The 12,306-nt window shown below is 49.6% G+C and overlaps 1 protein-coding gene across 2 annotated transcripts in view; it reads right to left on the bottom strand.

Annotated features, from left to right (window-relative positions):
* Positions 1-12,306, bottom strand: part of CFAP77 (cilia and flagella associated protein 77) — a 128,104-nt gene that overhangs the window by 54,345 nt on the left and 61,453 nt on the right. The window contains exon 3 of one of the 2 annotated variants that reach the window (XM_058524368.1): positions 10,934-11,020. The exons of the other annotated variant lie outside the window; for it this stretch is intronic. Coding sequence (XP_058380351.1) covers positions 10,934-11,020 — 87 coding nt within the window. The remainder of the gene's footprint in view (positions 1-10,933; positions 11,021-12,306) is intronic. 2 annotated transcript variants of the gene reach the window in all.

Below are 12,306 nucleotides of genomic sequence, written 5' to 3'. Positions count from 1 at the left end.
CCGTAACTTTTACCATCTGTTCTGTTCATTTGGGGCTTAGAACTTAAGTGACTTTCTCGATGTCCATGAATGCATATGCCGGGCCAGCCTGCCTGGATTATAAATTCCTACACAGCTGGAACCATGGCTTCTATTGCCTTCTTTCTCCTGGTGGCACAAATAAATGTGCCCAACAAATGGCATAGGTGCTTAATAAATGCCTGAGAGTAAAAACCTCTTCTTCTGGGAAGCCCTCCCTAGTCGCCCTCGGTCTGGACAAGCCTCCTTGTTATGTGACACCATAGAACCCTGAGCTCCTCCTTCAGGGCACTTTCAGCATCACACAGCAGTACCTGCAACAGCACGGAGGGGCCCCGACAAGACGATGCTCAGTGAAGGACCACGTATTGTGTGATTTCATTTACGTGAAATGTCTCGAATAGGCAAACTCATAGAAACAGAAAGTAGATTAGTGGTTGCCTACGGCTGGGAGGGGGAGGAGAATGTAACAATGGGGGGGTGGGCGATGGCTAGGGGGCATGGTGCTTCTTTTGGGGGTAATGAAAATGTTCTAAAATTGATTGTGGTGATGGCTGCACAATTCTGTGAATGTGCCAAGAGCCATTGGATTGTACACTTTAAATGGGTGAATTGTATGATATGTGAATTATATCTCAGTGAAGCCATTAAAAATTTCAATATAGTGTAACTGAGTCATTAATTGCATGATGATCAGTTTAATGTCTGTCTTGCCCGGTAGACTGTGTGCTCAGTCTGTCTTTATTTATTTATGGATTTATTTTAAGGTTAATTTATTTTTATTTTTTAAGTAGACTTTATTTTTTAGAGCAGTTTTAGGTTCACAGCAAAATTGAGCAGAAGGTACAGAGAGCCCCCATATGCCCCCTGTCAGTCTTTATTTTCACCCTCTTTTTTCCAGGGCCCGGCATAGAATAGATGTCAGTAAATAGGGGTTGAATGAATGAATGAAATGCCTCCTTGGAGGCTCTCTCAGTTGTTTTCTAGTCAGTGCCTGATCATTTTTCTCCTTCTTCATTCCCGTCTCAAACTCCAAGCCCTGACCTTCCTGGAGAGCTGTGGAGTTCCAAGTTCCAGGCAGGTGCTCGGGGCCTTTGCTCGGGTGGTTTGTTCTGAATTCCTGCCACACGACTCACTCTGAGCTGCAGACAAAACTCTGGCTTCCCATTTGTTTATGAAAATGATCTCCTCTCCCGTGACTGCCGGGGAACTTAATTTAAATGCGACTTCTCCTGAGAGGCCCTGCCTTCCTCAGGGCGTGTGCAGGTGGGCAGACTTCCAGCTGGCAGGGAACGACAGACAGACGCGGGAGCTGGCTGCCACCCCGGGGGAGGGGGCGGGGCAGCAGGCCAGTGCCTCAGTCTCTGTGCTTTTTAGGGAGGGTTGTCTGGGAACCAACTGCTGAGACACACTGAAGCCTTGGGCTGCAAAACTCATCCCCGTGGCAGGTTCACTGATTCTTTCACTCCACAAATATTTATTTTGTACACACTCTGCCCCAAACCCTGTGCTGGGAGTTATTTATTTATTTATTTATTTATTTGTGAGGAAGATCAGCCCTGAGCTAACATCTGACGCCAATCCTCCTCTTTTTTCCGAGGAATACTGGCCCTGAGCTAACATCTGTGCCCATCTTCCTCTACTTTATACGGGACACCGCCACAACATAACTCGACAAGCAGTGCATCAGTGTGTGCCCAGGATCCGAACTGGCGAACCCTGGGCCGCCTCAGTGGAGCGCGCACACTTAACGGCTTGCACCACCAGGCCGGCGCAGTGCTGGGAATTCTAAACTGAACAAGCAGATGCATAGCCTCTGCCCTTATGAAATTCATTGTCTTGCAAAAAGGACAATTGAACTAGTAATGACAGTCAAGTGCCCCAGAGGGTTTGATGCGGGAAGCACAGATCGCCCCTAGCTCTAAAAATCTGTGAGTACATAGAGTGAGAGAAGACATTTGCAATACACATATCTGACAAAAGACTCTTATCCATCATATATAAAAAGCTGCTACAAATCAATAAGAAAAAGGAAGACGATCCTATAGAAAAACGAGCAAAAGACTTGAATGGGCACTTTATTAAGAGGATGTCCAAGTGGCTAAGACCCATATGTCAAGGTGCTCAGCCTTTGAGAATGCAAAGTAAAAACTCAATGCTATTGGTGAAGATGTGGAGCAACCAGAACACTCATGCACTTGGTGAGAGTGTAAACTGGTACAACCACTGTGGAAAACTGTTTAGCAGTATCTATTAAAGTAGACATATGCCTACCTGATAACCCAGCAATTCCCTCCTGGACGCCCAACAGAAATGAGTGCTGTGTCCACCCAAAGATATGTCGGAGAAAGCTCAGAGCAGCACAATTTGTGATAGCCAAGGATGAAACAACCCAAATGGCCATCACAGGTGGCTAAAAAAGTCATGACATATTCATTCCACAGAATGCTCTATAGCAGTGGTTCTCAGTTGAGGGCGATTTTGCCCCCCAGGGGACTTAAGTCCGGTTCTGGAGACATTCTGGGTTGTCGCAAACATCCCACAATGCACGAGACAGCCCCACCCCCAACAACAAGTTATCTAGCCCCAAAGGCCAATGGTGCTGAGGCTGAGAAACCCCACTCTACAGCAACAAGAGCGAAAGAGCAACTATCCACCACTCGGGTGGTTCTCACACCAAGTGAGGGGTGAGGGAAGCTGGATACGCACTGCTCCATGCCAATGAAGTTCAGACACGAGCAAGACTGACCTCTGGTTTTAGAAGTCGGGAGCGTGGGTACCCTTGGGGCAGGGGGAGTGGCTGAGCGCAGCCCAGGGAGGCTTCAGGGGCGTTGGTTCTGATGTTTCCCGACCTGATGTGGGCGCCCTTCCTGCTTGGCGGTCCTGCCTGCTGCCCTGCCTCAGAGCCCAGCCATCTGTGACGGCGGCCACATGTTGAAAGAGCGGTGGGTTCTCGATACCCACACAGGAGTCCACCTTCACCAAGCACTGCGTGAACACGGCAGAAGATACACACCACCAGCACAGAAACAGCTTGTTAGTTCCCACAGGGTTCTTGCGACTGCATTTTTGAGACTGGGGGAAGTGTCGGGGTCACAGTCGGAAATCCCTGTGTTGGTTTTCTCCTTTTCTTTGACTTTTCCAGACGAGAGTGGCGCACGGTGGAATGGGGTAGAACTCCCCAAGAATTCGGCCGAGAAGCAGATCCAGCCTTCTGCTCCGGCAGCTGGACTTCCCTCCCTTTCAGACAGGTTCCACCAAAGCATCAGAGAGGGCCCTGGCAGGAGATGCAGAGGGTCCCTGGGCCTGCCTCGGTGCCGCTTGAGATCGCCTTCAGAGCTTCTCGCAGTGTCTGCCCGAGGTGGAGCTGCGGGAGTTCACCCTGACCGTTTCCTCCACTGCACGCACCCCCAGACACCTCGTGCCTGAAATTCCACCCTTGGCAGTGCAGCCCCTTGGGTTCAGGGGCCGTGGGTCTCCGAGTCCCCGTGTTCAACATAAAGGCCCTAGAGGAGCAGCGTGTTCGTCCATTACCAGCTCATCTGCCCGATGAGACGAGCAAACCGATCCCGCCCCGGTGCCAGCGCCACCACACGCCGCAGCACCTGTAATGGTGATGACCCTGTGCCAGGCTCCACGGGGCACGTCACCCCCATTACCGCTAATGCTTAAAACAACTCTGCCAAGTGGTCGCCGCTGCCCCGTGTTCAGGCGGGGAAACGGAGGCCCAGCATCTTTAGGGCCCGTCGGCCCAAAGCCGCACAGCTAATGAGCGGCCAAGGCTGGATTGGGACCCACACCTGACCCCACACAGTCTCTGCTGCCTCTCACATGCTCACCTGACGTCTGGCACACACTGCCCGGGACTCTTGTTGCCTTTCCTGTGCACAGGTCTTTGCTCTGCGGGCGGGATCCTGCTCGAGCAGGACCGGGGAGTCTTTGACTTGTTTGAGCTGCGCCGCCCACACCCAGAGCACATAGCCTTCTGCCCAGGAGAGCCCCAGGTAAAGTCCGCTGTTAGACGCACAGACCGGGGGTTATGGGAAGAGCTGCCACTTTAGATAACACTGTAGGCTTGAAGTGACCTGGACACAGGACAGCTAAGTCATGACTGGGTCAGGGGAAAGGTGGGCAGGAAAAGAAAGATACAGATCTTGGATTGGCATTTTGCATAGAGCCAGCCTGAAGAGGTTTACAGTGGGGCGGCCAGGGAGGGCGGGAGAGCCGGGGTTCTCCGAGAGGCTCGCTGGAGGCAGGAAGGAGCATTGAGCCAGAGATGGAAGGGCCGGGCCTCACCCTGGGCCTCCTTCCCAGCTCGTCCAGAGGGGGAAGGTCTACAGAGAAAAGCTGTCTGACGGAGGCGTCTGCAGGTCTCTGGGCACCTCAGGGGAGCTGGGCGAAGCCAGATCACAAATGGTCGCTCAGAGGAGCTCCTAGGACCTTCTAGATGTGGGCCAGCTGGTCATGACTGACAGCTGAGATCAGCTGCCACTGAAACACAAGGGAACTTGAGGCCTGATGGTATTGGTCACCTGCTTTGCCATGGCAACCCCCCTCTGATATCCATGAAACTGATGAGACGTGGGCACAAATCTCAGCTTTGATTGGCCACCCACATCCCCAAGCAGCCTGCCTGCCAGTCCAGAACAGGATGAGGGATGTTCCAGAGGTAAAAGGGGTCTCCCAGCCAGCTCTCAGGCTGGGATGTGCAAAGGTCCTGGAGCAGATGGCTCGGACAAGCTGTTGGGCCACATGAGGGCTGGGAGCACCCTCCCCATACAGGGATCTCTTAGAACCATTGTGCTTTCTTTACCGCAGAGGTAAAGAAACAAACGAGGAAAAGGTTTAGCATTAATGAGCACCTCCTGCATGCAAGCTTATGTTGTGCCTCTGACCTCATTTAGCATCCCCCTTTCTTGAGCATTTTCTAGGTCCTGAGAACTCTTTGTGCTTCTCCCCGAACTCTGCCACTCCTAGTGTGACGTAGGCTTCTCATTTTACAGATGGGAAAACTGAAGCCTAAAGAGATTCACACTTGCCCCAAGCCACCCAGGTAGTAACTGGAGAGCTGGGGTTAACCTCAGCTCTCTCGGACATCATAGCTCTGTGCCTACCCCATGGCGGCCCCTGACAACACTACAAGAGAGACCACATTCTCACCACTGGACAGATGGGGAAATCGAGGCTCAGACAGGGAACGGACCGATAGACCCCTTTCAGCCGGCCAATGCAAGCCCTCCTTGCATTTCTCATTTCTTATGGCTGAGTTCTAAGACATCTCATGCAAAACCCTCACGGTCTTTTCAGAGGCACACCTTAGCTTTGCACAACAGGGAACTGTGGAATACTGGAAGCTATTCAAGTATGGCCCACTGGCCAGAATCTCTTGTCGTTGAGGCGTTAGAATCAAGAGGCGAATGTGGGAGAAAAATCCCAGCTCTGAGTCTGACCACCCTGCCCTCCCCGACAGCTTTCTAACTGCACCTTTTTCCGAGTTTCCTCTGTCACAGAGTGGCTTGGCTGGAACACAGCTCTGGGTGACAGCTGTCCCCATCAGCAGACAGCTTCATTAAACCTCATTAAGATGTCATCCCTCTCTGCCTTATTTCCCAGCTCTCAGCTCTAATTAAAACCATCTCTCTCTCTGTCCCAGAGGTTCCTGGGATTCTCTGGGCTCCTTCTGCATGGCCGCTCCCGCCGCTCCCCAGCGTGAAGGACCAGGCCCTGGAAACCCCACACTGGGAACCAGGCCAGGCTGGCAGCCCCAGGCCCGGAAGCCTCCTGGGAGCAGCCAGTTGCCAGCATGAGGGCCGCTGGGGCTTTCTGGAGGCAAGTGTAGGTGGCATTCCCCGCAGGCTGCTGCCTTGTTCTGAAGTCACCTGAGACCCAGGAAGCAAGGCCTCTCACCCTGGAGCCTCGCCAAAGCCCGTTTTCCAGGGACAACTTCAAAACAAGTAACCCAGCCTTGCAACTCAAGTCTAATCATTTCCCACCCAAAATACTTGTAAAAATTGTTAACTAGCCCCCCTTGCCTACCGAAGAGATGAAAATGGGTGAAATCAGTTGCTTTTGTTTCTTGGTTGGCCTGAACTGGTCTCACCCTGGACAAACGGGCCGGTGGTCATTTCTAAGATGGGTTTTCTGTCTGGGAGCTCGATGCCTGGGTTCCAGCCTTCGATATTCACTCCATCAGGAGCAAGCCCCATCAGGGAATCACTCTCGCTTCTTGGCAGCCACATCGAGTGTAGCTCACTAACCCTCTAGCCTGGCATCGAAACTAAATGAATGTCTATTCGACAGTTGAAAAGCCTCCACTTACTTTCCTGCATCCTATTAAAGCGTAGTTACGTGCAATCCCACAGTTATTGCCTGGTAGTTATTAAATAAATATCTGTATATGGCCATACTCGTGCATGCAGATGCACACACAGAGCATTGCGCTCACGGAGGGGTAGTTCATTATTGTAAAACAACTTAAGATCCTCGAATGAAAAGCACAATATAAATGCAAATTGTGATCATGATTAGCATAGAGGATATTTATTTATTTCCATAATGAGAACCTCAGATAAACAATCATGTGAAATAAGGTGCATTATGCATCAAAGGACTCCGGCGTTGTCTCAGAAGCCGGATTCTTTGAACCATGTGCATTGTGCGAGTGGCAGCCGAACATCGCATAATGATACTAAAAAGCCGCACGTGAGAAGACCACATCCACATATGATCAAAAGCACATAAAATAACGTCAAGTGAAGAAAACCAAGCAGGATTCAAAATTTTACATATGCTATTGTAACGACCACGCAAATAAATTCATTGAAAAAAATACTGGAAGGAAACACAACAACATAAGGGATTGTGTGAGGGTGTGTGGTTAGAGGTAGGAGCCTTTTGGGGGGTATTGAGATGTTACTTTATAATTTAAAAAGTCAAAAGGCAGAGTAAAAGCATAAGTTTCTATTTTCTATATACCTGCCAGAGGTCAAAGTTCAGGTTCCCCTCCTGCTGCTGCAAGTTTATAACGGGGGCTGAGCTGGCTGCACTGGGGGGCGCGGTATAGAGGGGGAGGCCGCAGGCCAGGCAGCAGCATATGGGAAGCCAGCACGCTAATGTCACACAGAACTGAGTCCCAGCTCTGCTACTTCCCATGTGACCTTGGACAAGTCACTTATTTTGTCTGGTCCCCATTTCCTGGCCTGTAAAACCTCTTCCGGCAGCATACAGCATTTAGTGGGATCTGGTCCAGGATGCAGGCTCAATAAACAGTGGTTACTGTTACTGCTGTCATTGTCATTAGTGTTACTAGAACAGCTCTCCAGCTCAGGCCAAGGAGAGCCCCAGGCAGTGGGGATAACTCTCCAGGCCCCACTGCACCTGCCCGGCTGCCCCACTGGGCCTTTGGCTGGTTCTCATGGCCCTGGGCTGTGTTTTACCTCCTGCCTGGTTCCTCCGTCCTCCCTGGGGCAGCCCTGGCCCCTTCGTGCCGCCAGTAGCGTTACTGCAGCTGATGGATGGCCCTTGCGGGTGAGGCGGTCACGGTGACAGGGCCCCAGCGTTCCCTCCCCTCCCCCTCGACAGCTTGAAACCAGGTCCTTCATTTGCATTTACATGATCTCGCTGTGCAGCTTATGAGATCGAGAGATTTATTTGCTACTTAGCTTGATGTTTGATTACACCCGGAGAAAGCAGCATGCAGCAAAGTGCACGGAGGCATCGCTCTGAGCCCACGGCCTCTGGGGGCCAGTAACTCAACAGCAGGTTTAGGTGGATGAGGGGGAAATGTGCAGCGTTTTGAAAAAGGCAAAAGTGAGAGGTTGGAAGGAACAAACACCATGATTTGGGTTTAAAAAAAAAAAGCAATAAAAGCTGGCTGGGTGTCATCAGAGATTATGAACCGACCCAAGTCACTCTTACGAGGAAGCTCATGGTCCTGGGGAAGGAACTCTTGAAACTTATCCTCCCGGGCAAAATCAGAAGCTCCTAAAAGCCATGGTGCCTCTGATACAGGGAGGCACGAGGATCAACTCCTGCTGACAAGCATGGCTCTCGAACCTGACCGTCTGGACCAACACCGGCTCTGCCAGTTCCACCTGTGTGGTCTTGACCTACTTACTCAACCTACCTGGACCCCAAGGTCCAGGGGACCTGTAAAATGGGGAAAAATAACATCCCCTCTCAGGTCTGTGGCTGAGAGGAGTAAACGAGATGATCGCAACACCGCGGTGGACACAGAGTGGGCGCCCGATAAAAGGAGCTGTGATAGGGACGAGCGGCTATTGTCTGAAGAAAACGGGGGATGAAGCTAAATGCCCCGATGGAGAGAAATCACTGTGTGGTGCTTTGTAGTCAAGTGTCGCTTATCTGTTTCGGAGGTTATCCACTGGATGGGGTTTAATCCCAGCCACCAGATGGGGCGTGCTGAAGGAAGGCAGGCTCATTTTCGTAACAGTCTGAGCTGGGTATAATTAGGAGCAGAGATCTGCTGCTGCCAGCCTATACCCCGTCACATCCCAGATGCAAACAGAAATCGTTTGGCACATTACTAGGACATTACAGTTTGGTGCTTAAGAACACGAGCTTGGGGCCAAACGCTCGGGTTGGAATTCTGGCTTCCCGACTCTGTATGACCTTGAGCAAGTTGCAGAACCTCTGAGCCTCGGTTTCCCTACTTATAAAATAGGTATAATGAGGGTACCCAGCTCAGAGGGTTGTTGGAGCATTTCACAATGCAGGGAAAGTTCTTAGCAGAGGGCCTAGATGGTTCTTAATGAAAAGGAGGCAGACTAGCCAGTGGTCATCATTAGCCTCTCCACTTTTTTGAGCGACCAGTGACTCTATCTCCATTTGTGTGAACAGAGAACCAGCTATAAAATTAATATGTCCACTTGATGGTTCCTCAAAAAGTTAAACATAGAATTCCCACATGACCCAGCAATTCCGCTCCTAGGTATAGACACAAAGACATTGAAAACAGGTGTCTAAACTAATATATGTACATGCATGTTCACAGCAGCGTTATTCAGAATAGCCAAAAGATGGAAACCACCCAAATGTCCATCAACTGATGAATAGATAAACATGTGATCTATCCACACAGAGTAGATTATTAGTCAGCCATAAAAAGGAATGAAGTCCTGATACATGCTGCAACATGCACAAGCCTTGAAGGCATGATGCTAAGGGAAAGAAGCCAGACACAAAAGGCCACATATAGTATGATTCCATGTGTATGAAATGTGCAGAATAGCTAAGTCCATAGAGACAGAGAGAGCAGATAAGTGATTGTCAAGGAATGGGGGAGGGGAGAATAGGAGTGACTATTTATTGGGTACAGGGTTCCTTTTGGGGTGATGAACATGTCTTGGAACTAGATAGAGGTGGTGATTGCACAACATTGTGAATGTGCAAAATGCCACCGAATCATACACTTAAGAATGGTTAATGGTTATATACACAATGGAATACTACTCAGCCATAAGAAACGATGAAATCCAGCCATTTGTGACAACATGGATGGACATTGAGGGTATAATGCAAAGTGAAATAAGTCAGAGGGAGAAGGTCAAATACCGTATGATTTCCTTCATTAAGTAGTAGATAATAACAACAATAAACAAACACATAGGGACAGAGATTGGATTGGTGGTTACCAGAGGGGAAGAGGGGAGGGAGGAGGGTGAAAGGGATAATTCGGTACATGTGTGTGGTGATGGGTTGTAATTAGTATTTTGGTGGTGAACATGATGTAGTCCATGCAGAAATAGAAGTACAATGATGTACACCTGAAATTTTTACAATGTTGTAAACCGATGTTACTGCAATAAACAAAAAATTTAAAAAAAATGGTTAATGGTTAATTTTATGTGAATTTTGCCTCAATAATAAAAAATTAATACGTCTACAGGAGGGGTGTACAATGCCTCCTACCCAAGCAATTTAGGAAACTCTTCCCTCTCTTCAGGATGGGAAAGGAAAGGAGTGCAAATAAAGTGACCGCTGTCCCCCTGTGGGACAACGTGGTTGGAAAATATTGCTCAACTTTAAAGCAGTGGAGCTGTGTGGAGGTGGGTGGGCGGGAGTTCTAGGCTGGGACTGGAAAAGTCAAGGCCACTTCCCCTGTGGGTCTCACTGCTCTGATGGTCCGTATGGCGGAAGCTGGTGCCAGCGTGTCTGCTAGAGGCTTCTTCATGAAATATTTGTTCCAAAGCAACCCAAGGACCAGTGAAACTTGATGGATTCCATTTCACATCATGTCCCTCCTTTTCTTCTTGTGGCCTCATTTTGGAAGGCCGCTGTGGGGAAGGAGAGGGAGCACTGGCCTGAGAGTCCAGAGACGGGGATGCTAGCGCCCGTCCACCTCACCTGCTCCCCACCTTGTCGGTACTGGGGGACACTGGAGGAGATCAGTGACTTTCTGCTGAGCACCACAATCTCTCGTGGCTCAGAGAGGAGCTCAGAGAACCTCAGGTGGACGACGAGGACAGCCTCCCAGGAGCACAAATCCCTCATCCTGACCCGGCCAGGCGGCCGCTATGACACAAATTTTATTTATGGGGGTCTCCATGTCAGACTTCTTTTGAAGAGCGGGTTCTACAGCTTTAAGAAAAAAATGAGACTCACTCAACGAGGCCGTCTTAGAGGCTGTCTCCAGCTTCCACCTGGTGTAGACAGAAGGGATTTGAATCCAGACTCTGAACGTCCTCACTGTATGACCTCTTTGAGTTTCAGTTTCTCATCGTTCCTGGAACTGGGGTCACCATCCCACCTCAGGGTGTAGTGAGAAGATTTAACTAGACCACTGTGGGAAGGCACCCAGGGGTGCCCGGCACGCAGTAGGTGTGCACCAGCTGGGAAGGGCTCTCCTTCCCCTTCTTCTCCAAGGTGCCCCAAGTTTAGTAAAAGGAAGAAACACCCTTGAGCCTCCTTTGATGTGGTGCCCCACAAGGAGAGGAGTAAGTTTCCAGACTTCTGAGAATAAATAAACAGAATGAGAGTTTCCCTCTACCGAGGTGGAGCTGACAGCATAAGAAACAAATGGCATATTCATTGGATCATTTGGTCAGTTCAGCTGCCAAGGGTCAAAGCCAGAGGACTACAGAGGAAGCAGATTTAAGAAAGAGGCTCCCTACCAAAAAAAAAAAAAAAAAAAGGAAAGAAAGAAAAAGAAAAAGCAGAGAATGATCTATGTACTTTTCAAAACTTAAAACAGAAATCAAAGGAAAACTGAACTGTTTTAAGTTTTGACAGCTGCAGGGATCATTCTGTTTGGTTACTCTATTTATGTTTTCATTTTCTTTATAGATTCATTGAAAATCGCATCATGTAATAGGGAAGAAAAATGTTGAGGGTTTTTCCCCCCGATAAACCCTTGTTCCTTCCCGAGAACAGATGAAAACGCCAGCTCCCGTGACTTTTGTTTTGATGTATATTTCATAATATCTCATTGATTGTAAGTTTTACTTCCATGTCAATAAAAAAGTGGTATTGTAATAAATGAGAAGGAGTTTAACACAAAATGGCAGCTGACCTGTTAGCAGAGCAGATAGCAGATGCGCAGGACGTGGCTCTAAATGAAGCCTGTTAATGAGGATAACTATTGATTTCTACGAGAAGCTGGGCACCTGGAGGACAGGGTCCTACTGCTCCTCCCTCTTTGCAGGCTGTGGGGTTGTTTTCTGATTGGTTCTGGATTGCCATTTTGTAGGTAAGGTGATGCAGGGACCTAAGCAAAGCTTCTCTCCTTTGGCAGAAGCAGCAGCAGCCACTTATGGCTCACAGGGTACTGTGCTTGGTACCTTGGAGCATTCAGAGATGGATGATAAGTCTAGCTGTGGAGTGTAGACTGTAGGGAGTGAGTTCGAGGATTTGGGCAAGACATGACCAGCTGCATGTCACTTACATGAGCACAGGGGCAGGTCTGTCCCACTCACCATGGTGTCCCAGTGCCTGGCACACAGTAGGTCTTCAACACACATTCCTAGAATGCTCTCGTGACTGAGTGCCAGTGAGTGGTGCAGGCGGCTGATGCTCTGGAAGCTCATGGAAGCAGCGCTCCTCCCTGGGCTGGGCCATCTGGGACAGGTCTTCTAGAACAGGGTATTGATTCTGTTCCCAGATTCTCCAGGGAGTTGAGCGATGAGGGCAAAAAGTGGCAAAGCACTGCCCTGTGCCGCCATGGGCCCCACAAGGAAGGTTGCAGTTTCTGGACTCAACGGGAGCAGCAGAACCTCTGTGACTACGACAGGCAGGCAGGAACTGGGAGGGATGGGAGGCTGGAGGCTAACA

Source organism: Diceros bicornis, chromosome 28, assembly GCF_020826845.1.
Source record: "Diceros bicornis minor isolate mBicDic1 chromosome 28, mDicBic1.mat.cur, whole genome shotgun sequence".
NCBI lineage: Eukaryota > Metazoa > Chordata > Mammalia > Perissodactyla > Rhinocerotidae > Diceros > Diceros bicornis.
This window is presented reverse-complemented; position numbering and strand designations above follow the sequence as displayed.